At 44.5% G+C, this 24,787-nt stretch overlaps 1 protein-coding gene across 3 annotated transcripts in view; it reads left to right on the top strand.

Annotated features, from left to right (window-relative positions):
- Positions 1 to 22,162, top strand: part of LOC133139121 (pleckstrin homology domain-containing family A member 6-like) — a 39,064-nt gene extending 16,902 nt beyond the window's left edge. Inside the window, exons 3-26 of one of the 3 annotated variants that reach the window (XM_061258446.1) lie at positions 1,398 to 1,524; positions 1,790 to 1,894; positions 2,150 to 2,222; positions 3,967 to 4,067; positions 9,780 to 9,961; positions 10,518 to 10,958; positions 11,289 to 11,769; positions 12,002 to 12,082; positions 12,439 to 12,492; positions 12,843 to 12,905; positions 13,275 to 13,355; positions 13,476 to 13,625; positions 13,840 to 13,935; positions 14,029 to 14,140; positions 14,502 to 14,641; positions 15,092 to 15,253; positions 16,701 to 16,800; positions 17,272 to 17,378; positions 17,468 to 17,638; positions 17,744 to 17,896; positions 17,987 to 18,120; positions 18,414 to 18,556; positions 19,955 to 20,044; positions 20,635 to 22,162. In XM_061258446.1, the coding sequence (XP_061114430.1) occupies positions 1,398 to 1,524; positions 1,790 to 1,894; positions 2,150 to 2,222; positions 3,967 to 4,067; positions 9,780 to 9,961; positions 10,518 to 10,958; positions 11,289 to 11,769; positions 12,002 to 12,082; positions 12,439 to 12,492; positions 12,843 to 12,905; positions 13,275 to 13,355; positions 13,476 to 13,625; positions 13,840 to 13,935; positions 14,029 to 14,140; positions 14,502 to 14,641; positions 15,092 to 15,253; positions 16,701 to 16,800; positions 17,272 to 17,378; positions 17,468 to 17,638; positions 17,744 to 17,896; positions 17,987 to 18,120; positions 18,414 to 18,556; positions 19,955 to 20,034 (3,337 nt within the window). In that variant the 3' untranslated portion in view covers positions 20,035 to 20,044; positions 20,635 to 22,162. Of the gene's footprint in view, positions 1 to 1,397; positions 1,525 to 1,789; positions 1,895 to 2,149; positions 2,223 to 3,966; positions 4,068 to 7,353; positions 8,221 to 9,779; positions 9,962 to 10,517; positions 10,959 to 11,288; positions 11,770 to 12,001; positions 12,083 to 12,438; positions 12,493 to 12,839; positions 12,906 to 13,274; positions 13,356 to 13,475; positions 13,626 to 13,839; positions 13,936 to 14,028; positions 14,141 to 14,501; positions 14,642 to 15,091; positions 15,254 to 16,700; positions 16,801 to 17,271; positions 17,379 to 17,467; positions 17,639 to 17,743; positions 17,897 to 17,986; positions 18,121 to 18,413; positions 18,557 to 19,954; positions 20,045 to 20,634 lie in introns of those variants that run through there. The other 2 variants (XM_061258447.1, XM_061258448.1) reach the window with 2 other exon arrangements.
- Positions 22,163 to 24,787: the final 2,625 nt, after the last annotated feature.

The following is a 24,787-nucleotide window of genomic DNA, read 5'->3' as shown; positions in this document are numbered from 1 at the left end:
CCGCAATAGTACATTCGGTATTGGATTACACCACTATTACATTAGGTTATATTACATTATACGGTACTGCTACAGTTGAAAATTCTGCTGAGACAGCAGAAAGCAAACCATCATGCTGTGATTATAAACAAAGTGTTGAAGCCTGCTGTCCTTGGCATCTCTTTGGTTTGAGATAAGAGTGTAGATGCTTGCATTGTCCTCTTAGAAAGATCTGCCACTTTCTCTTTCTAATGCTGTCTCTGTTTATAGTATGTCTCTCGCTGTCTCTTTCTGTTTATCATTTTTCATCTAAAATGACATAATTGGCATCACAAACATTTGCATTGCCAAAGCATATACATGAAAGGACATGTTTTTCCATTGTTTGACACATTGATGCATAAATATATTTCTTAACAGGGGTTGTTTAAGTTAAACGGGATAGTCAGAGTCAGTTAATCGCTGTTCCCCTTTCAATGTTCCCCCACAATCTGCGATCACATTCTTTCTTTTTGACATTTAAAGTACAGCTAATCATTTTTATTTATTTATAATTAATTATTTGAGTGATGCCCACCACGTTACAGTAACATTCAGTGACAGGTGCTCCATCAGTGGCCAAACCTCCAAATGTACAGTACAGTACATGCTGTGTACCAAAACATACTTTAATGTAATAGAAACAGACACATGGTATCCATGTATTTTATAAATGCAACTGGAGCGTATTCTATTTTGAACAATGTTCCATTAAATTAAAAGCATGCCCCTTTTTTCCACAATGGATCAAATTAAGCAAATAAACTAAAATGAATGCACCAGCAATCAATGTATTTACTCTCTATTCCTATAGCAGCTAGTTACCGCCTGTCGCAACAGTCATGCTTGTTATTTTTAAAATGTCCTAGTGCTACGCAGGAGATGGTTTAATTAATTTAATAAATATGTTTATATATTTTTTATTTTACCTTTAACTCTGATTTCTCTGTGACTTTGCTGTGACTGCTCTGTGACTTTAGTTAACATTTTCCACGGCACATGCCCAGCCTTAATAATAATGTTACAACTTTGACAACACTACGCCGAGCACTGTGTACAGAAATCAATCACCAATCATTGAATTGGCACTTTCATTTTTTTATGGTATTTAAAGCTGTTGATATCTGGTAACAAGTTTGATGATACTGTACATAAACTGAAAAAAAGGAGAAATCCATTTTACAGACTGTACTAGATGGTCTTGAAAAGAAATAGGATTCACCTGGATAGGTTGGACCAAAACTGCCCCATTCTCTAACCATTATGCTACTCTTCGGCCCTGAATATCATGTTTTTAGTTGTCTTCGTGTTTACTGCCAGGGCCCGTGTCTGACAGAATTTCCCCAGCAGAACCTCTCTAACTCTCTGTATGTGTGTAGGAGCTCCAGTCCGGACATGAGCACTAAAGCCACTGGGAAAAGATTTGTGAGCTTTGCCAGCGACGTCAACTCTAATAACCTCACCATGGTGTCTGACCTGTCTCCAGAGACTCAGGTCAGCAACCAGGTTAGTACCAAGTTCTCCATTTATGACACTGCCACAGTGTCATGCCCGCTCCCCACTAAAACACTCTCAGGCTGCCATGCCCCTCCTTTCAAGCATATAACAAATGTACCTTTTATAAGCTATGCAATTTTGCGGATGCTGAGATAATATTTAAGCTGCTACATAATAATCAGTTAGGTCATAACAGACACAAGTCTGTAGGTAGTATGCAGTTGAGTACACACAGTGGATTGTCCAGATTCATTATTTTCTGATTCCCCTCCAGACTCCTCGGTCGACCAGGAAGGCTGCCACCTTCGGGAAGCGGTCCAACTCCATGCGCAGAAACCCCTCAGCTGAGGTCACCAAGCAGGGCTGGCTCTACAAGCAGGTACGGACTCCCAGAGACCTGTATGACCACACCATAGACCAGTACAGTCTCAGGCCAAACAGAGCAGTCTATATAGACTGGTAAAATTCACACTAAGCGGTATTACTACTGAACCCTGGAGCATGGAGAAAATACCCTCGTTAAATACCATCTAATTATAAAGATAATATTCCATCTGGTTTCTTTCTTTAGTTCTGTAATGCGATCTGTGTGTACGTATCCCTGTTACTTGAATTTTTTCTCTTTCTGCCTAAGGCAAGCCACGGAGTCAAGCAGTGGAACAAGCGCTGGTTTGTACTGACTGACCGCTGCCTCTTCTACTACAAAGGTGTGTCTCTTTCCCCCTGCCAAAAGTGTTCACATTTCAGTTCAGTTTTTTTTCTTTGCCTGCCGAGTGCAACATTGTGTGAAAGATGAAAGGGAAATTCTTTTTGGGTGTTTTTCACTTGCAAAACATCCAAAAGTTTGCATGTATTCGTGAATTTTTATATCTATTTGAATACATTTACTTTCAGTCATGGCTAAAATGAAAATATTGTAAATAGTAGCTTAAGAGCAAAAGGGAAGGTGAGGAGAACAGAATAGCCCATAGTTTTACTATTGTTTTTTACAAATGTAGCACGTGACATGGTTGCTCTGAGGCATATGGAGCCATTTAGTACATGCTATGGCAGTATGCTCTATATTCTGTAGTGGTCATATGACCATTTATATGACACAGCATGTACAGTTCTAAATGGCTTTTTCCAGACTGTGGCTGACTGGCTCTGTTTTTGTGATTATTTATTTGCGCAAATTGTAGAATTGTGCAGCATAGATTGCACAGCATTTTCATTGCATATATTTGTGCGACTTGATGCGTTGACAAAACACATCAATGGGGTTTTGGAACCCAAGGGATTTAAAGGTTTAACTGAAAATTGAAAAGAGAAAGAGACATGCCTTCAGAACATGAATATTATTCAAATATTTATATTTAAACTTCAGTTGCTTATCCCTATAATGAAGTTAATTCCAGTATGCAGTACATACTGTGTGTTATTGTTTTGCTTATGAAAACATTGTCAGATAATTTTCAAACTGCCTCACAACGGTTTGGTGCTGTATGTGTCGTGTGTGAATGTTTGAATGCATTCCAGGGCAGGGGCAATTCAAACAAAAGTATTTCAGATGTGAGGATTTATTCATTTACAGCCAGTCTGTCTCCGCTTGTGAAAAGGTCTCCTGCCACGTGTTTTCAGTCCTCTGCCATTGGTGCCGTTGTCATGGTTTTGTTACTTTTTGATCAAACATTTGGGCATGCAGTAAACCGAACGGACATGTTGAGACGGCACTGGGAGCTTTCTTTGAGCACACAAAGACTGTGATGCAGTAGAAGAGCTCTGTTATTCATTCTTCTGAAGCAGACAATAAGCGTGTGTGTGTGTGTGTGTGTGTGTGTGTGTGCATATGTCTGTCTCCACCTGAAGTGGGAGTGCAGCCTCCTATTGGTGGATTAGGCAGGTGCTGTTGGCTGGAGGCCAATGCTTGGATTCACAGTGTTGCCACAAGCAACTGTGAGGGCTGGTTACCGCTGTATCTTTCAGCTTAGCCGAACACAGCCCTCCCCACATGCACGCACACACACACACACACACGCACACAGCACACACACGCATTCAAACTCAGCCAATAGACAGCATGCTTTCAGAGTTGCCGAGGATTTGCAGAGCCAGACTCCAGCTGATCCACAGCTATCTCACAGTGAACTGGGGTTACGCTGGATTGCTCTGGATCTCTGAAACTTCAGGGGCCATTTCAGTATTCACACACCTGGCCTAATCTTTTTGTTAGTTTTGGAATACAGGTAATGGGGATCTGTTACAGGACATGCTGACGCTCTGCCTGAAGTTTGTCTCATGCTGGTATTCCACGTTGCCTCAGACAGGACTGTAAGCGGGAATCCAGAGCGGGGCTGTTCTTCCATTTCTCTTCCCGTGTGTTTGCCTTGGATCTGGACGCTTGGACCTAACTTTTTTTATTATTTAGATTCATATTTTATTTTTATTTTTTTCCCTAACACCCCATACCAGACGAAAAGGAGGAGACGGTCCTTGGGAGCCTGCCTCTCCTTGGTTTTCGGATCGGAGGAGTGCAGCCCACGGACGGCATCAGTCGTAAATACGCCTTTAAGGTTAGTGGCACTGAATAACAGTTTGCTTTGGTGGCACTGGTGCATTGTTCCAGGACTGTCTACAGGGTGCAGGACAATGTTAATGCTGCTGCTGTGTCCAAATGTCTGTGTTTACAGTATCCATGCTAAGATAGGGACACAAATACAAAAAAGTGATAACTCTGAATAATATGTTTTGTGCTAAATGATGATTATTAGAACAAATTCAGGCAATGCACGGGTTAAAAGAATTGTTTATTTGCCATCTCTCATCCACCCCCACCTTGTATTGGTGCCAGAACACGTCCAGGTTATTCAACTCATGAAGTAGGGTTGTGCATTTTTACAAGCTCTGGGTGAAACATAATCATCTTCTGCTTTTATAGTGCCGTCTAACTCAGCCTCATGTTCCGTTGCTTGATCTGATATGGCTAGAGATAGCCTTAGCTTAGCAGCGCAGTGGAATTGTTATGATAATATGTTTAATTCATTATAATAAATATTTATGTGTTATTTTGTGCTGTGAGAGTAGGGAATGTAGGGGGGGGGATGTTGAGATGAAGGGGGGCCAGCCAGCTGCATTTGATGATGTGTTAGGCAGTTTGTTGCCCCTTTGCGTATGTTATTGCCCCCAGGGTTGGAGGGAGGGTTAGGGCATTCCTGTCAGGTCTTCACATGTTTGCGTGGTCTCCAGCATAGCGTCACCCACAGCACCTGGCCACTGAGAGAAAGTGGAGTGGGGAAAAAATAATCTCCATTAATATTTCCATTTTAATATTTCCTTGGGAATAATCAATTAACAATTAACCGCAATGATGGAGGAAATACAAACCATTTTTGTGGTGGATGATTGGGTAGTTCTCAGTGTTTCTCAGGCTTGTAGGGTCTGCATAAATCTAAATTCACAGGCCCACATTGAGGGGCATTGCACTGGTTTTGGGCTTCCTTGCCGTACTGGCCTGCACAGGAAAACGTTCATTCTAATTTGCTGATTTAGAATATTGGGTCCACCAGATACATTTTCTTTTAAAATATATATATATCACTTGCTAAATTGTGATTGCGTAGTGAATTGAATATGAATGAATCACAAACAATATAATGTTTACATAGGCATGAATTATGAATGCTTTATGAAGTCCTAGTGTATACTGTATGCATTTGGCTGATGATTTGGCTGTCTAGGTTACCAGCTGCCCTTTCCTCTCGGCAGTATAATACCTAGTGTGACACTACATTGTTCTGTCAGCTCTCACACTGTTACTGACAGATCTTGTCTCTTGTTTCTCTCAAAATAATTTTTGTGCACACCATGGTAGATCCATCACCGTACCTCAGAGTAGGCAGCTACAGCTGATGTATCGTGTCTGGTTCAGTGACTTGTAACTTTACCTGAATATTTGAAAATGACACTTGTTTAGTTTTTTCTCCCAGATAATTAGGCATCCTCCTGCTCACCTCAGCAGGTAACATGCCACGCAATAGCTCGAAGCAGTGGTCAGAGACAAATTAGTATGTCTAACACAGCACTTTGTCTAAAGTGGTCCTTCTTCTGAGGTAGATGAGCGCATTCCAATTAGTTGCCCTTAATGGATGGTGTTATCTGCTGATGTCATAATGGAGGCCTGGTTCACCCACTTCCTGTGTTAGGGAGCCTGGCAGTTTTCTGCAGTGATGAATCATGTCTCCAGCTTGGAAGCTTCGCACTGCGGTTATGTAAGACAGCAAGGTTTTATGCCTGCTTGTAATACACTATTTATGAAGGCGCTATGACAGGACTCTTGAGTTCACTGAGTTCATTTTGAGTCTTGATGGGAGGGGGATTTGCAGAACTCACCAGTGCAGCTTTCTGTTCTGACCACACCATTAATGTTAGCATCTCTGAGCCTTCGGCTTATATTTACCTCACCTACTGCATTATGTATCTGAGAGGATACCCAGACAGCCATAGGAGTTGCCCTGCTGCAAAGAGAACTGCAGAGGCACCATATGGATTACACATTGTTATTATTTGTCCAGATGAATGAACTGTAGATATGAGATATATGATCATTCACGTGCGGAAGCGTGATATGTGCATGGACAAAATTAACCAAAAAAAATTCAGTGTTAAGAAAAGGGCAAACATTGTTTTTGTTTTGCTCCCGGTTTTTATCTACCCAGGCATGCGCTGTGCAGTGTCTCGCCATAGTTATCACAAGAGATCAGAATCAAATCTTAGCCCACTGTGTGTACGGCGCTTTCGGATCAGTGAGTTTGCCCTAACGTAACATCTCAATTGTATTTGTAATGTGTGTGCGTGTTAATAATTAAAAATAATATATACTGTAGGCATTAATCTTACTGTATATGCTCTGTGAGCTCTGCAGGGATTTAAGCCCCCAGTGGACATGCTGCCATTCCTCAGGGGTTTAAGTCAAATTCAAATTCAAATACGCTCCAGCAGTGACTGTGTGATAATGTAGCAAACCGTAGTTGTACGCTGCAATTGTAGGCTGCAATTGTAGGCTCCTTACCTGGAGGCAGGGACCTTATGCTGAACGGGCTAACACATTTTTCAGAAGTGTGGTTTGGTGTTCAGGGAGATTGTGGTTTGGTTACCCCTCTAATGATAATAATAATAATAATAATAATAATAATAATAATAATAATAATAATAATAATAATAACCATGTCAATTTGTGAGTTTACTGCGACTTGGCCATGGAATGAAACCCCATACTGGGTAGCTGTGCTCTGTTCCTCCCCCAAAATGATTATCTAAGCCTTGGACGCCCTTTTTCAGAGAGGAGGGGGGTCGTATTATGAGAAATGTCTGGGATATATAGCGTCTGTGTTTTAGCGAGCAGAAATATATTTCTGTCTCAGTATTTAGGAGGTATCTCACAGCACCTCGGTGCATTCACATTTACACAAATTCCAAACTGGGGAGTTGGTCAGGCCTTTGTTGTCATCCATAAATAATCCTGGAATTCCTGTTTTGGGACCATCCCAACTGGAACTCTATACCACAGAGCCATTTTCACAAGAAACTGAATGCATAGAAACATAAAAAACCAAGGACCAAGGATTAGGCTACAATGTGTTGTTTGACCATGATCAGGCAAAACCAGTTTTTCACAAACTGCAAGCAAACAGCTCACGGTGTTTTTATCTCAATATTTGTCAGCTATTTTTTCATTGTGTATTTTTCTACTGAATAGTTATAACAAACTCCTCTCATATTTCAATTGGACATTTCTATGAGTAGGCTATGCATATTTATTTTAGGAATAAATCATTTGTATTATTCCCAGGCAGGCAGAGCTCCTAGCCAACATTTAAACAATGAAAAATATAATGTAAGTTATCCCGCGGGCTTGGCTTATTGTTATGTCTCATGCAAGATGGCCGGCAGGTATGTTTGTTGATGCCTTTCCCTGGAGCTGCACACCGCGTTACTGTAGCAACAGCACTGTGGCTTGGTTCCAGTGCTTCTCTGAGGCATATGTCTAGAGTCTGTGTACGATGAATATGTCTACTTCATGCTATTATGCAAAGTGGCTTTCATTCTAAATGCTATGAATGTTTTCAAAGAAAAAGCAGGCTGTATTTGGTTATTGCAGCATCTGAAGCCTCTGTATCATCCACATCAAAGCAAGCAGTCATTACTTATAGTTCTGCTTCATCGCGTGAGATTGATAATTGCCCTGTACTGCATAGGGCTGTCGTTTTTATTTATATGAATTATAGCCACTGCAATGACTGAACCTGAGTTTTACAGATTTATGTGTGGTGATATTTCCCCCTTGTGGGTGAAAGTGGAACTGAACACAGTACTATGACAACAAAATGTTTGCCTTAACCCTTTCTCTCTTCGTTCAAGAAACAGTTTGATGCTCTTTAAGTTCTCAACTGTATTAATAACTCTTCTTTGTAACAGGATATGAAAGTTCTAGTGCATTAAATTTTAAGGCATTACATTCCAATGCATAGACAGAAAAATAATACCCGTTTTCATCTTTAATAATTCACCTGCCATATGTTGTGTGAATGGCCTCCTCCTACTCTTACCTGGTGGCCTCTGACCCTTTGACCTGTGTCACTCTGTCCTGTTCACTCTTATCTCTGAGGACCCCCGAGTGAGGCTGCCCTTCACTTTGCCTGTTTGAGATCCCTGATGAGCTCCCGTACTGTAGGTAGTCCCTACCTCTCTCTCCTCTGCATGCAGCATGTGTTATAGCTGAAGGCCGTGTTCATTGTCCGTCCGTACATCTGTGCCCACATCAAGCCTTTACCAACATGCCAGGGGTCCCAAAACTTTGAGTCCCCTCCAACCCCCTTCAATCACCACTCCATGTCTGAGGTCCCCACCTCAGTAAAATGGTACATTTTTGATACCTTTAAACACCCACAACAAGCAATACATTGGTTGTCAGTGTACTCTTTTACTGTATATGGAAGAATGTCTGAACCATTATGTGATTTTATCACGGTTCTTTATTTTATAATACTTTTCGTGGACTCACTCCAATTGGTTATTTCATCTGTCCTCGTCTGCTTGGTCCTCACCTGTCCCAGAAATCCATAGACGTCCGCCATCTTTAAGGACAGTCCTGTTAAATGCTCCCTGGAGGAACAAGGAAAAAGTAGGCTCCTAGAGGATGCCTCAGTGAGGATACGCAGCTTTTATAGAATATGTGACTTATGTGATATGTGATTTAAACAATCAACCTGTGGATCCACCTCTCCCCATCTGCCACGTCTGTATTCTGAGGGGCTTCAAACTGATGCTTGACTGAACAAGGACAGTCCATTTGCCTCATATACGTGTCCTTGATTCCTCTCTCCTCACGTCCTTTCCTTTTGTCCTCTGTTGGGAGGAGCTAAGGATTGAGGAAAGGATGTGAGAAAAGGATGCAAGGAATGGAAATAAGCAACTGGATCAAGTCCAATGTGATAGAAACAATGCAATGATTGCAATCATAGTAATATTGCAAAGATTGCAGAAACCAGACTTCTTTTTTGTAGTACCTCTGTGCTAAAATGAAATCCATTTTCATGAATTTGTGAAATATGAGCACATAAAAAAATCCTCAAAAATGTTTATAATATATAGACACCCATAATGAATATACCATAAACTGAAAATAGGTATTTAAGTTAAAATGCGTGCAACGACTACAGTGACCCTGTCCTGTGCAGTACCACAGTTGCGGCACTATTACACATTCCTGGCTCGTTCCTGACAGCGTGTCTTCTCCCTCGGGCTGATAGCTCTGTGAATGCTTGAGGAGCACTGCCATCTGTGCTCTGAGCCACTCTGGGCTGACTGTCTGCTCCCATGGAATGTCTGAAGTAACAGACACGCACTGTTGGACTGACAGATGCTCTGAACAATGGCAAATTAGGCCTCACCTTTGCCACAGCTCGATTGTGCTGCCTTTCTGCTCGTGTTATTGTGAAGGAGAGGAATGCTTCTTTGCATGCTGTCGGCTGTTGTGAAAGAGGTCTGGCCATCGCTTTCAGCTGCTGGTCCTCTCTGCAGTGTGTGTCCGTGGGGAATGTGGGCATCCGCATCCTTTGCCTGCAGCTTTAACTCATGTTCAGCTTGTGATTGAAGGCAAATTCATGAAAATATAGTCAACTTTAATGGAATGAACAATGCTGGGTAATGGCAAAATAAATAATCTCTCACTCTCTGCTGCCCTTTTTCCTACTCCCTCTCTTTTTCTCTGTCTCTCTCTCTCTCAGGTATTCAGTGACGTAGAGGAGGAGGAGGAGGAGGACAGTAACGGTAGTTCAGCATTCTGCCTGCAGGTGGAGCACGCTGGGATCCGTACCTACTACTTCAGCTCTGATGGTCAGGAGGAGCAGGAGGCCTGGCTGAAGGTTATGAGTGAGGCAGCACGCATAACCATCACACCAGCACAGAGGTACTTACACACACACCTGTATACACAAACACACACACACACACACACACACAACTGCACAGAAGTACTAACACACACCTGCACTGAGGTACTAACACACACACAACTATGCAGAAGTATTCAAAAACACCTGGACACATACACACACACACACCTGCACAGTGGTCCAACACACTCACCTATACACACATATTAAAAGCTTGAAAATAGAAACTTGCAGCCTGATGGTCTTATAGTGGTAAATAACTATAGCATGCATCCACTAATACATACCGAATGGACACAACTGTGCAAAGGTACTGACACACTCCTGTGTACTCTCACCAGTGCAGAGGTACTCACATATACTGTACACCTGTATAGAGGTGCACACATACACCTGTACAGAGGTACTCACACACTCACAGACCTGTACACACACACTTGCACAGAGGTACTCACACATCTGTACATACACTCACACACTCACCCACACACACATACAGTGTGTATTGACAGAATATGGTGGAAACAGGAATTGAACATGCAGATTTCTGCCTTTTGCCTCCTTTTACAGGAACAACATGGAGAACATCCCACCAGCAGGACTGAACAACGCCACAGCCGGCAGGAGAGCAGAAGCACATCCACGGGGAGAGGGAGACGGGCGGGGGACAGAGCTCAGGGAGGGCCAGAGGGGCGTCAGCAAGGCGGAGCAGGACCCCCCTGTGTCGCCCCCGGCCCCGGACAGGGATGAGCGGGGTGGGGAGAGGGGCAGGGACAGAGGCCCACCTCCCCAGCCCAACGGATGGGGTGGCTATGGTGTCTACCAGCCCCAGGAGTCCAGGGACCAGTGGGAGGCCCGGGTTCAGCGCGAAAACGCGTACCTGCACAGGGGGTTCGCCCCCGCACCCCGCCCGGCCCCTGACAGGCTCACTCAGCGGCAGAACTCCATGACCCAGCTCCAGCAGTGGGTCAACCAGCGCCGGGCCGTGGCCCCACAGGACGACCTGCATAGGTAAGGGCCCAGGCCCCTTAGTTTACTTTCTGCTTACTTTCTTTTAGGTTTATTGTGTTTCAAAGAGGACATTCTAAATGCACTAGTTTCTTACACTTTCATGCCATTATAAGACAATTAATTATGTGAGATAAAACTAAAGAAAATGAACTGACTCCTGTCTCTGCTTTCCATTTTCTCTCTTTCAATTTCTATTCATCTCCCCCTCTCATTTTCACACTCATTCCCCTGTCTCTGTCTTCTCCTCTTTTTCTCTCTCCTCTTCCTCACTCCCCTCCTCTCCCCCTCTCTATTTCTCTCCTTTTTTATTCCCTCGTTCTCTCTCTGCAGCCCCTCTCAGTACTACGCAGTGGACCGGGGGGTCCCCTCAGACTGCTATGGCGTTTACGGGGGTCCCCACTTCGTGGAGGAGTACGCCCTGTACCCGCCGGGAGGCATGCGGCCCGACAGCATCTGCTCGGTGTCGGGCGGGTTCGAGCGCGTGCCCCCCCACTGGACCACGCCGGAGATGAAGCGGCGGTCTCTGCGGGACGGGCCCGTGTACCCGCGCGTGTCTCAGTGGGGCCCCCCGTCACACCCCCAGCACCCCGCGGGGTACTACGGCCAGCTGGCCCAGGCCCAGAGAGGCATGCACCGGCTCTCCATGCAGCCCCGCTCCCGCTCCGTGCCCCGCTCCCCCTCCTCGTCCTCCCCACAGGGACCCTACTCCCCCATGCGCTCCCCCAGCACGCGCTTCGAACGCGACCGCGACGACCTGATCTACACCGACCCCTCCGTCTACGGCATCAGGAGGTCCGTCAGCTCGCCCAAGGTACCCACAATGCTGCCAGTGCACTCTGTATATTCTTCACTGTGAACTATATCTTTAAATATCTTAATTCTTATTTCATCCATGCTATGTTTAACGGTGCTATGTTGTAATGCTATTACAGTATTACCCTGTAAAAAACTAATACTGTTACACTGATATACTGCTTTTGTATTACATTGTTCTGTTTTGTTTCTTTACTCCCAGCACTCTCAGATTCTCTTTTCTGTTTTAGTATGACTTTCATAGAGATAGCCATTCTATGACCACAGGACTGTACCATTATAACTACCCTGGCTCCCTCCATGACAACATGGTATGTCCTTTGACGAATATATTAAACACATTTAAACACTGATTATTACCTAAAAATACATTCACAGTTCATCAATCAAACAAACAAAATGTATTTACATCCAGTAAAGCATTTTGTACACAGGCATGCAATGTAATGTGCTTCTCAATAAAATATACATATACAAGAGTTGCTCAACATAGCATTATCTAGCAAGTGTGAACACTTCTAAACATGCCACCTTGTGGCTATGTGTAGAAATGGCATATAAGTACCACATACAGTAACCATCACTAAGAGTGTATAGTCATGTGAATGTGGAGGAGGCTATTTATGCCTTCTGCCTGTGTGTAATGTTGACCATATGTTTATCTCAGGAGGACATGACACACCTGCAGCTCCAGAGAAACCTGGACTACCTGGAGCAACAGGTAACACCAGCACTCCATCACCAGCAGCACATGGTCAGGGCAGCTGTCTGCTGGGAGGCAGACGCTGGAAGAGCAATTAAATAGAGCAGAGAGAAATGGATCAGGTTTCAAGCTGAGTTTGTTGAGGAACTATGCCTGTCTACCTGGTAGTGATAGAGATAGAGTTAATTATGTATACTTCATGATGCTAGCTCTTGCTGATCGAGCTAATACATATCACAATACAACTATGATGCCTGTAGCCAAGGTGCATGATGGGATAGTTGAAAATGATTTGTGATTTGGTTTTTATTCAATACAATATATTAGTGCGATTATAATGTATAAAATTATTTTTTTGTTACCAGCAGGTGGCACCATTCCATGATGTCTACACAGACCTTCCCACTGCGTTGGGCGAAATAGATATCGATGTAAGAACCAGAGGCCTCGTGAACAAAATAAGAAAGAATGTATTATTTATTTAAAAAGTAAACCATGTTAGCCTGTAGTGCACTGCCACCTCAATCACAACTGTTAGGGCAAACCTTGAATCTTGTTCCCCTGCTGATATTGTCCACCAAAGTCAGATTATTTTGTGATCTGCATTCAGTGGGTGTCTGCAGAACCAGGCCAAGTGTATTTTATGGTGTGTAAAAAAGATTAGAAAAAAGGTGTAGAAAGAGGCCAGGCTTTAAAGAGTTTCAGCAGCACTGTTGGCTCATTGCATCATTAATTTAAATGAGTTTATGTACTCTCTCTCTCTCTCTCTCTCTCTCTCTCTCTGCCCCCTCCCCCTGCAGAGCCTCCTGGGTCGCCTCTGTGAGCAGAACCGTCTCCTGAAGGAGCAGGAGGTTCTGGTCCAGCGGCTGCGTGTTGAGAAGGTAACCCCTAAAACCAACCTACACCCTTCAACCTGCCCTCTCAACCAAGGGTCAGACCATCCACACTGTCACTGTGCCTATTGAAAGCATGTCTGAGTCTCTGTGCATCCTGCCTCTTAGGACAGCCTGGAGTCGGGTCTGGTGGCCACCCACCAGGAGCTGGAGGTGTACCGTGGGCAGCCGGCACTGGCCGACAAGCTCCGTCTGAAGAAGGAGACCCTACAGAACCAGCTCATCAACATACGGGGGGAGCTCTCTCAGGCATCCAGCGTGAGATATGGGGGAGCGGGGCTGGGGTGGGGATTTAAATATGGCCTCAGCACCTATTATATGAACCATTCCATCCTTCTGAGTGCCATTACCTGTCCTCTTTAGACGTTTAGTCAGTGACAGTTCAGGATTTTACAGTATGGAGAGAAGGTCGTGAACGATTTCTTGGTCTCATGATTACCACAGTCTAACCATTCTTATTCACTGTCCTCAGGCCCTGACTACCACGAGGATGGAGTTTGAAGTGCTGGAGGACGAGGTGAACACCATCCATGGAGACCTCTGGGAGCAGCTGAACGCTGGTGGCCAGGTGAACACACTCTCTCTTCTCCCTCTGGACCTTACATGTTGTTGAAACCCCTTTCTATTCTGACTAAATATTTGTCCTCTTTCCTCTGGGAAGAACGAGGTGGTACACAGACACTTCCAGAAGGAGTTCTGGAAAATTCAGGATGTGCTTGAGGGCCTACACAAGAACAACCCATCCCGTGGCACTGACACAGCCACCCACAGAGGTACACAGCTACATACTGTACATCAATGACACACAATAGTACTGACACAATGACACACAGAGATACTGACACAGTGACATACAGAGGTTCTGACATCGCCACATGCAGTACATTGTTACTGACACATTACATGAAAACATAATTTGTGCTTTATTGATGTTGCACTTACACTTGCTGGTCTGGGGATGTCCTACACTGTAATTCATTCTGGATAAGAGCGTCTATTAAATCAATGTAATGTACTGTATCATGCATGCTATATAGAGAACTAGCCCCCTTCCCTCCTTCTTTCTCCCCTCATAATGTAATGCAATGCAATGTATGCGATGTTGGTCACATCTCCCCCTCCTCTTGCCCACAGTGGCCAGCTTGGCTTCAGGCTCCTTCAGCACGAACAGTCCTGCCAGCCCCCTAAGCTCCACCAGCCTCACCAGTCCTCTCAGCCCCTTCTCGCCCGTGTCTGGGTCCCACGACTCGCCCCCCAAACAGCCAGGCATGGAGGTGAGCATCTTGCCCACTTTCTGGGAATCCTGCCCCGGAACTGTACCCATCTGCAGCTTTACCCCCTTCCCCTCCGACCGCTCCCAACTCTGAACTTGCCCCGCCGCTGCATTGGAATAGCTGTGACCTTTCACCCCTATACTCTGAGGGCCTTTATTGAGTCCTGGTGGTGCTGTACTGCGCAATGGCTTACATCACTAATAACTGTTAGGGACAATTACTGCATATGTAGATATTTTGAGGGCTAAGCTTGCAGTACAGTATCTGATGTTTGAGTGATGTATGTCTCCGATTAGAGAGATCTCTGTCACCACACACCCCTCCCCCCCAACTTCCTATGCCCCTCTGCCTGGCTCGACTGGACCACTCCCTCTTCTGTCTCTTTTCTTTCTTCCCCCTTTCTTACTCTCTTTCCTTCCTTCTCTCATTTTCTTTTTCAATCTACCTCAGGATATCAGTCCCCCACGGCCCCCACTTCCCAAATCCTACCTTCCGCTCGAGTCCCCTCCCCCCTTCCCTCTGTCCACCTCTCACTTGAGCTTGGACAGGAGCTCCTGGCTCTGTCGAATGGAGGAAGACTATGAGGAAGAGGAAGAGGCCCGTCGCAGACAGGTACCACCTCTGAGGAAGGGGATTGCAGCCAGCACCCCTCGCTCCACCCCCAAGAGCCTTCATCGCCATCCATCCATACCCAAACCCCAAAATCCCTGTCTCAAAACCCTCCAACTAACCCTTGCCCCCAACTTCCATAAGGATTTCCCTTGAAGCTCATCCCAAACCTCACTGATGTCATCATTACCTCATTTTGGTAAATCATTTAAAAGGTTGTTCAATATTCCACTTTTGTCCAGCAAGCAAGCATGTTCCAGGGAAAAGGGGAGATTCCCGGGAAAATTCCTAGGGGAGTTTCCAGGGAATCCCAGGAAAACATAAACATTCAAGCAGATGGAAGGCCATTGTATTTTGGAGAACCCTTTCAACAAAATGATAGCCCTATAGCAAGTGCTTGCTTTCACCACCCTACCGACCCCCCCCCAACCCCCCCCCCCCCCCCATTCTAAAGCTCATTTTCCACTCCTATGACTTCCTCTTCCTGATTTTCCTCCCTCTTCTCTGTTCACTCACCAATCACAAAAGAGTTGCAGGAAATGGAATGCAGTGCAAGTGACAATAGATTGTGACATCTCAGCTAGATCATATTAGCAAGGAATGAAAGATGTGTCTTAAACTTCATGAGTGTGCCCCAGCAATTTTTTTATTTGTATTGCACGTTAACATTAAAATTTGAGGCAAAATACAGTACAAATAAAATATATTTTACACCCTAAAATATATGGATGGCTAATCTATAAGAATAAGTCTTCTGTTCAGTATTATACTGACTCAGCTATTGTCCTAATGTCCAGAGAAAGAAAGATCTAACTGAAAAAGCATGATCTCCCCTTGTCTTCAGCCAAGAACAACAGCCAACAAAGGTCTGACCTCAGAGGTCGATTGGTTTGGTAAAGAGACAAAGTTACTGTATGTATTGAGGTGCCAAACCCTGAAAGGTTTTAGTATGCAATCACTAAAATGTTACACTTCACCCTGAATGCAATTGGTATCCAGTGCAAAGAAGCTAAAATTGTGGTAATAGGAACTGCAGTAATCCAAACAAGATGATACAAATGTATGTATGATTTTGTCATTGCCATTTTGTCAGAAAATATTTATTCTGGTCCTGTGTGATTCTAGTTTGGTGTGTGAGTCTTATGAGCAAGTTCTTCACCTGAGTTCCAAAATTAAATTCCAAGCTTGCTGTTTATGCACTCTTTATTATATTTATATTATATTTAGTGTTTGGATGGTTTTGGAGTGTCCGTCCATTTAGTATAAAAGGAAATCCTAGTCATAGCAACCCTTGGTTACTGGAGCATACAGCAGCTACATAAAGACTTGCTGCTGTATTTTGTCATATTTTGTTACATTTCTGCATATTGTGTTGTAGTAGTGTGTTGGATTGTGTTGTACAGTCCATTGTAGTGAAAGTAAACATCCTTCATTCTTCTTCCTCCTCCAGTATAAATATGCTGTCCACTCTGACACCTCGTCAGGGGGCAGAACCAACAGCAGTGACCAGCAGAAGATAGAGGATGACAGGCATGCCAGCACTAATAAAGGTAGAAAGTGGTCAGAAGCTTACTGGCTGTGCCGGACTCTTATTGCTCAAACTAACAATGGTCTGTAACCCAGGTCCTGGAGAGACAGATGGGCTGGTGTTTGTTCTTAACTTAAATCAAGCAACTGATTACATTAATTGATCAGTTTTTTAAAGTTTTTTCATTGCTGGGGAATAACACTGCAATGCACACTCTGTGGCTTTTCAGAACCAGGGCGGTAGACACCTGAACTAGGAAGTCTAAATGGACTTATGTTGCATGACTGTGCTGAAGATACTTAGTATCTTATACACTAGTTATAATTTAATACGACACAAACATCAGAATGGATCCTAAGGAATCCAACTGTATATCTTATTTAGCTTTCACCAGCTTTCATTATTGGGCTATAACATTTATAGTCATTTGCTAATTTTCCCCCGAAACCTACTGTAAATGTTTCCCTGCTATCTCACCCATTCTCTGGAACAGTTGGCATTGTTCCTCCCAGAACAAAGTCTCCTACAGAAGAGGAGAAAAAATCCATCCCACCTGCACAGCAAGTGGACAGTGCACTGGCCAATGGACACATTTCCCGGGTAAGCACAGTCAGAACCCATCAGCGTGCTCAAAAGCATGGTTTGGGGAGGGTAATTAAAGGGGTAATTAACGCTGTGCTGAATCCTAGGGCCGCCCAAAGAGTGCTGTGTTCCCGGCGGAGGTGAAGTCCAAGATGAGCGTGGAGGAGCAGAACGCCAGGATCCGCCGGAACCAGAGCAACTCGGTGCGGGACAAGAGGCGGAGCCTCAACGCGTCCGGCAGCCAGCAGGGCGACGCCTTCAGGCCCAGCTACAGGGTGGTATGACATAAAAACCTAATGCACCCGCTGCTGCTGAAGCACAAGACTCTGATTGGCCCTCCCCTCAGGCCTTGGTCGCCTGCTGATTGGTGTGTTGGTTCTCAGGTGCGTCGGAGGGTGACGACCCATGAGGTAGACATCAAAGGCCTGGAGGAGGCGGTGCGGGGGCAGGGCATGGAGTCTCCGCGGGAGGAGATCGCCCGTCTGCGGAGGCTGCAGATCGAACCCGAGCACTCCAAACCTGATGTGAAGAAGGAGGTGGGGCCCTGTGCAGGCTGAGGGCAGGTTGCTATAGGCCCAATCACTTTTGACCTTTGATCTTTGACCTTTGCCCTCTGGCCTCCACAGCTGCCAGTCACTGATAAGGTTCTGATCCAGGAGAGGTATGTGGAGGAGGAACCAGATACACCACTCAGTCCAGAGGAGGTTCTGGAGAAGCAGAAAAAAGTGGAGAGAATCAAGACCCTGATTGCCAAATCAAAGTACGAACAAAGCGGAACCTGTTCATTTCCCTCTACTCAGAAAGTTTAGCTGCTGGTGTGATTGTGTAGCCACTGCTGGCACTGCTGGCAACATGCAGGAGAACTTGCACAATGTATATTGTGTTGCATTTGTATGCATAATCTTTGTGATTGAACCTTACCTGAATTTCCTCCAATTGTGCTCTGAATGTCTATCTTTCTAATGGTCTCTCACTCCCTCTTTCTCTCCCCTCTCTTTATCACTGTCTCTCTCTCTCTCGTTCCCCTCCACCCCACTCACTCTCTCTCCCTAGTCTGCAGAATGTGGTGCCCCTGCTGGACGGTCCTGCGGAGCAGCAGGGGGACCAGGATCAGCAGCTGCAGGAACAGGAGAAGAGGATCGAGATCTCCTGTGCACTGGCTGCTGAGGCCTCCCGCCGCAGCCGCCTGCTGTCAGGTGAGCCCTGTCACTCACACACTGCCCCGCCCCACTGCTGTCACTCACACACTGCCCCGCCCCACTGCTGTCACTCACACACTGCCCCGCCCCGCCCCACTGCTGTCACTCACACACTGCCCCGCCCCACTGCTGTCAATCACACACTGCCCCGCCCCGCCCCACTGCTGTCAATCACACACTGCCCCGCCCCACTGCTGTCACTCACACACTGCCCTGCCCCGCCCCACTGCTGTCACTCACACACTGCCCCGGCCCACCCCACTGCTGTCAATCACACACTGCCCCGCCCCACTGCTGTCACTCACACACTGCCCCGCCCCACTGCTGTCCCTCACACACTGCCCCGCCCCACTGCTGTCACTCACACACTGCCCCGCCCTGCCCCACTGCTGTCACTCACACACTGCCCCGCCCGCCCCACTGCTGTCACTCACACACTGCCCCACCCCACTGCTGTCACTCACACACTGCCCCGCCCCACTGTTGTCACTCACACACTGCCCCGCCCCACTGCTGTCACTCACACACTGCCCCGCCCCACTGCTGTCACTCACACACTGCCCCGGCCCACTTCACTGCTGTCACTCATACCCCACCCTCCTACTGTTTCAATCCTCCAACTGTCTCAATCCATGCCCCACCCTAACTGCTTGTGCGGATGACATTGTGCATAAAGGGTATGGTAGTTGGCTTTGATAGAGTCAGTGGTAGTAATAAAAACAAGAACCAATGGACATTGAATGGATGCCAGTGAATATTTTGCACACTAAATATGTAAACCCACAGGTGATACATTTTGGTGTACGTGGTGTAGACTGATTGTGATGTTGAGTCACATTCAGTTTAGCTCTCGCTGGTCTGTTGCTGCGCATGAAAAATAGTCCATTCCCTTTTCATCCATTTCATCACTTCATCCATCACTTCACGGTGTCCTTAGGCCATGCATCCCCTTTAAAATGACTCAGTGTGAAGGAGAGGAACCAGCATCTGCAGATCCAAGTTTTAACTGAAAATGTAACCACACATTTTATTTTGTCCTCCACCCATTGGCAGTTTCTCAATGCACGCAAGTTTCTTGCCTGCCAGACATTGCCTTTGGCAAGGCAAGCTCTTGGCTGGGCCAGGCCCCCCTGTATTTACAATGGGCAGATATTTAGCAAACCTGTTTCCCCTCCTCCCCTTGCTCATATTGTTTATGTGTGTGTTATATCGTGAGCCACTGAAATGAGAACAAAGCAAGTTGATGACATAAAAAAAGGGGAATAGCATTGCTGGTGGATTTGTTTTATAAAATACTTTCTCATCAGTCAGATCTCCTGTGTCCCCTGACCTGCTATTCCCTAACCTTATTTTCAGTTCCTCATCTCCTCTCATCTCATCCTAATCTCATTCCAGCTCAGTCCGCCCCCGTGACCAACCCGACCCCTCCCCCTTCTGCTGAACTCTCTGACTCCTCCCACTTCATCAAGGTCTGACTCGGATTGGGTGAGTCCATCGCATACGCCCTGCCATCCTTTCACACCTGTCCTGGACCCCGCCCCCACCCTGTGACTCCGTCCTTTATTTTCCTCTCCTTCTCTCCGAAGGGCACTCGTCACTGCCACAGGCTTTCAAACTAATAATCTGTGAATGTTAAAAAAGATAATTTCACTCTAAATAATATTTTGGTGAGAGAAACACAGTAATAAGTCATTATATTTCCACTGGCAAAAGCATTCTGCATTCATGCAGCATCCATTCTGAACTATTTTATTCATGTCTGATCCATTCTGTTTTAGAGTTTATAGTATTGAGAAAACTCCTCATGACTTACTCTCTCTGTTTTCACTCCTGTCTCTCTTTGTTTTCACTCCTGTCTCTCTCTGTTTTCACTCCTGTCCCTCTCTGTTTTCACTCCTGTCTCTCTCTGTTTTCACTCCTGTCCCTCTCCATTTTCACTCCTGTCTCTCTCTGTTTTCACTCCTGTCTCTCTCTGTTTTCACTCCTGTCCCTCTCTGTTTTCACTCCTGTCTCTCTCTGTTTTCACTCCTGTCTCTCTCTGTTTTCACTCCTGTCTCTCTCTGTTTTCACTCCAGCCCAGGCTCTTGCTGCGGTCAAATTTAACGGAGCAACCTTCTGAGCACTTGCTGAAGAAACAAGGAAATAAAGATATAAAAAATGTTTTTCCTTTTCCCCCATAAAGTATATTTTTCCATTCAGTTATTTTTGCAACTGTGAAAGAGGATATATTTAGCAAGAAATTAAAAACCAAATAAAAAAAGCAGAGATTCTTTTCAGAATGCAGCTTTGTCCTGCCGAAATTCATAACAGATATCCAGCACTGTGGATGTCGGAGGAATGGAAGTGCCAGCCTCCGGACAGCAGGGGGAGCCATTTCTGTTGCCCCTCGGTCAGAAAGCACAGTTTAGACCCCTCTTACTGTTGAGTTACTGCAGCCGTGGTGCCCAACTGCTTGGAGAAGGAAAGAAAATCTTTGCTTCAAGAAAGAAGATAAAGTATTTTTTTCAAAAAGCCCAAAACTAGAGGTGGACAGGCTCACCACAGCCAGCTTTTATTCAGCAGGGAGCGGCACTGACAAAGTGTGGAGTCCTGGCTGGAGTCTCAACTGCCTGAGGTTACAGAGGGAAATTTTTTGTGGCTTTTTGGGTTGCCTAGCAGAACTGATCAGAACTCTGAACTAAAGCCCAACTTTGTGAGACAGGCATTCTTCCCTCAGTGGCCTTGGGTTTGTGTCTGGAACTGTGAAAGTGTTTTAATGGAAAATATATAAGTGGACTGGGCCAGCATCCTGAGTTTTCTCTGACCCTGGGACCTGCATTTCAGCAGCAGAAGCCAGAGGCTGGTACAGATTCTCAAACATCTGCATGACCTCTCACTTCCTGCACTGGCCCCTCCCCTCATGACCAAATAAAGAGTATTCTTCCTGTGGACAGTTGATAGTCTCAATGGTGTCTGTTAGCCATCACAATCTTAATTGTGTTATCCTGGTTTAGATTTTGTACTGTTAAAAAAAACAAAAAAAACAAACCAGGCTAATAACTGCCAAGACCTTGAAAATGTTAGGATATTTCCCTCTCAGTCGTTTCCACTGTTAGGACCATAACTGTGTGACAGTAACAGATCTCCATCGTCTCTGTAACGACCAAGCCTATTACTGTTTGTGCTGTTCCCGGTTTACTTTCAGCAAGAAAAACTTGTTTTCTCACAATTTGGAATGACTTCATTAAATGTTTTACCCCAGGTGATTAGCTTGCAATGCTATTGTGTTACTCAGTGTGCATAAAGTGCAAGTAAACTATAATTTGTTCTATGCTATGATATAACAGGGAGTTAAAATCAATTAAAAGAACTGCACTTCACAGTGCTGTACCTGATGGTTATGATTGGCGTGGGTATACAGTACAGTTCTGTCATACCAGGAGATGCACATGAGTGGGACCCAGCACAAATGTGGTTATTACACAACACATAGTAACTGAACATATTTCACATGAATTATGCCTTGCAGTGCTGTCTTGATGTTCTAGATGTGGTTCTTATTGTTAATATTATTTGAGCAAATGCAGAAGTATGCTACAGAAATACAGAAACATGCTAAATGGCCTCAGAATTCCAACTGTCCTTTTGCTAAATTCTTGCTTGTATTGTGTGTGTGCGTGCATTTGTGTGAGTGAAAGAGTGAGTGAGTGTGTGCGTGTGTGTGTGTGCGTGTGCATGTGAAGAAGGCTGAAATGCCCTGAACCTCCTGTAATCAATGCAGTGAATAATACAATAGCCATTTTCGATTTTTTATTATGATGTATATTTTTTGCCACCCATGAAAAACACAAGCAAAAAAGCTGTATAAAATAACTAACACCATCAGTTGCCTTCTTCTAATGCCAAACCCACTCCTGAATATTTTATAAGCTCAATTATTGTCCCATTTGACCATAACACCTGGTTTCGATCAAATGTTCAACAATGAGCAGGGTGGTTGGATAAGACTTCTGGGCCATGTGCAGCATCACTGGTTTGGCACTAGAAGAAGAACACTTTATCTGGAAAAGTACGTCTTACCTACAGTATGGTGGAATAGTCATGAATCTTTGTTGGGGTTGTTTTCTGTCTACTGATCCAGGAACTCTTGATAATGTCAAAAGACATCATGAATTCCAGCAAGGGCCATGATGGTCCCTTACCCAAAGACAGCAAAACGTGGCTACAAAATGATCTTCCAACAGGGCAAAGATCCCAAGTGTGCCTCAAATGAAGAAATGTTTAACGCACCAACTAACAATCTTACTTTTTTCCAGAAGAGAGTTCTGGGACCATAGAATCAGAAGGATCCTAAAAAAATCCTGAATCATCAAATTAGTATAAAATATTTTTTTGAGTATGCATATAGTGTTGTTATTTTATACAGACGTGTTTGTTCATCCTTATCAATGATGCCAATACTTTTGGCGGTCACTGCAGCACATTTCTCTCTGGGAATATTACAATTTCCTGTACTTTTTTCTCTAAATTATATAGCACTTAAAATATGCCCATACCATGAGCTCCAAATCATTTGGGACAAAGACGTATTTATTCTTCATTTGGCTCTGTACACCACTTTAGATTTGTAATCAAACAATTCACATGCTAAGTACAAAATCTGAGCTTCTATGAAAGGGTATTTTTATACTTAATACATTTTTATACATGTGAGCCAATGCCAGATGCAGCCATACATGCCCAAACCATAACACCCCAACCACCATGTGGGGTGCTCTGGACCCTGGGCAGTTACTTTTGGCCTCACCACTTTTCCTAGCACCCTGCAGGCTCTTTTAGGGACCTCTTAGCAAACTGTAGCCTGGCTATGCTGTTTTTTATATCTAACCAGTGGTTTTCATTTTGTAGTGTGACAGTTTGTGAAGTCTTCTGACTTCTGCCGACAGTAGTCACCAACAGATCCATGCCTGTCTCCTGAAGAGTGTTTCTGATCTATTGGACAGTTGGACATTTTCTTCATTATTGTGAGAATTCTCACCAGCTCACCAGTACTCTCTTTCTTCTTAATGATGTTCCAGACAGTTTATGATAAGCCTAACATTTGTCACTGACTGGTTTCTTTCTTCTTTTTCCTCAGCCTCGTAATGGCTGCCTTGAAGTTCATTGGTACAACTATTGTCCTCATGTTGACAGACTTGAAAGCCTTGAATCAAGACTAGATACTGAAAGCTCTCATACTTTTACTATGGAAGCCATTTGTGCCAAACATTATGGTGCCCTGAAATGGGGAATTATATATATAAAACGTGCTTGAATTTCTCCATGGTAAAATCTATTAAAATACCACTTAATAAAAGCTGAGAATCTACACTTTAACCACACACAAATAGTTTGATTACGAATCTTGAGTTGTTAAGTACAGAGCCAAAAACAATATGGACACTGTTACACAGCTAGGGAAACAATTTGCATTACATTGCAATATATTGATTTCAATAGTTAACAAAATACTGTACAGGACTACCACTATAAAGCACTTAAACACACTGGTTGATGTGTCAGTACTTTACAGTTACCCCACACAGCCAATTAATACAAGGTTTGTGAACTTTCTCAATGGGAATGCAACATCTTTACACAAGGACTGTACCTGTGTGGTCATGTGATCTCTTACCCTTTTCAGTATTTCAGTTCTCTGTGACTTTTTAATAAAGGATACCACTTGTGAAACCTCATTCTGTAGTCATTACTTACATGAATTGTAAGAGCTTTAAAACTTTTTTCTTATACAAAATACATACATGGTGCAGTGGGTAGCACTGCCGCCTCACAGCAAGGAGGTCCTGGGTTCGAATCCCCGTCGGCCAGGGCCTCTCTGTGCGGAGTTTGCATGTTCTCCCCGTGTCTGCGTGGGTTTCCTCTGGGTACCCCGGTTTCCTCCCAGAGTCCAAAGACATGCAGGATAGGCTGACTGGAGAGTCTAAATTGCCTGTGTGTGAGTGAATGGTGTGTGTGCTCTGCGATGGACTGGCGACCTGTCCAGGGTGTATTCCTGCCTTTCGCCCAATGTATGCTGGGATAGGCTCCAGCCCCCCTGCGACCCTGTTCAGGATAAGCGGGTTAGGATAATGGATGGATGGATGGATAATAATAATAATAATAATAATAATAATAATAAATACAATTAATACATAATAATTATAAAATTAATTACATCTGTGGTATGACGTTGCATGCTGTCTCCTGATC

Source organism: Conger conger, chromosome 10, assembly GCF_963514075.1.
Source record: "Conger conger chromosome 10, fConCon1.1, whole genome shotgun sequence".
Classification (NCBI taxonomy): domain Eukaryota; kingdom Metazoa; phylum Chordata; class Actinopteri; order Anguilliformes; family Congridae; genus Conger; species Conger conger.
The sequence above is the reverse complement of the archived record's forward strand: the minus strand, read 5'-3'. Positions and strand labels throughout refer to the sequence as shown.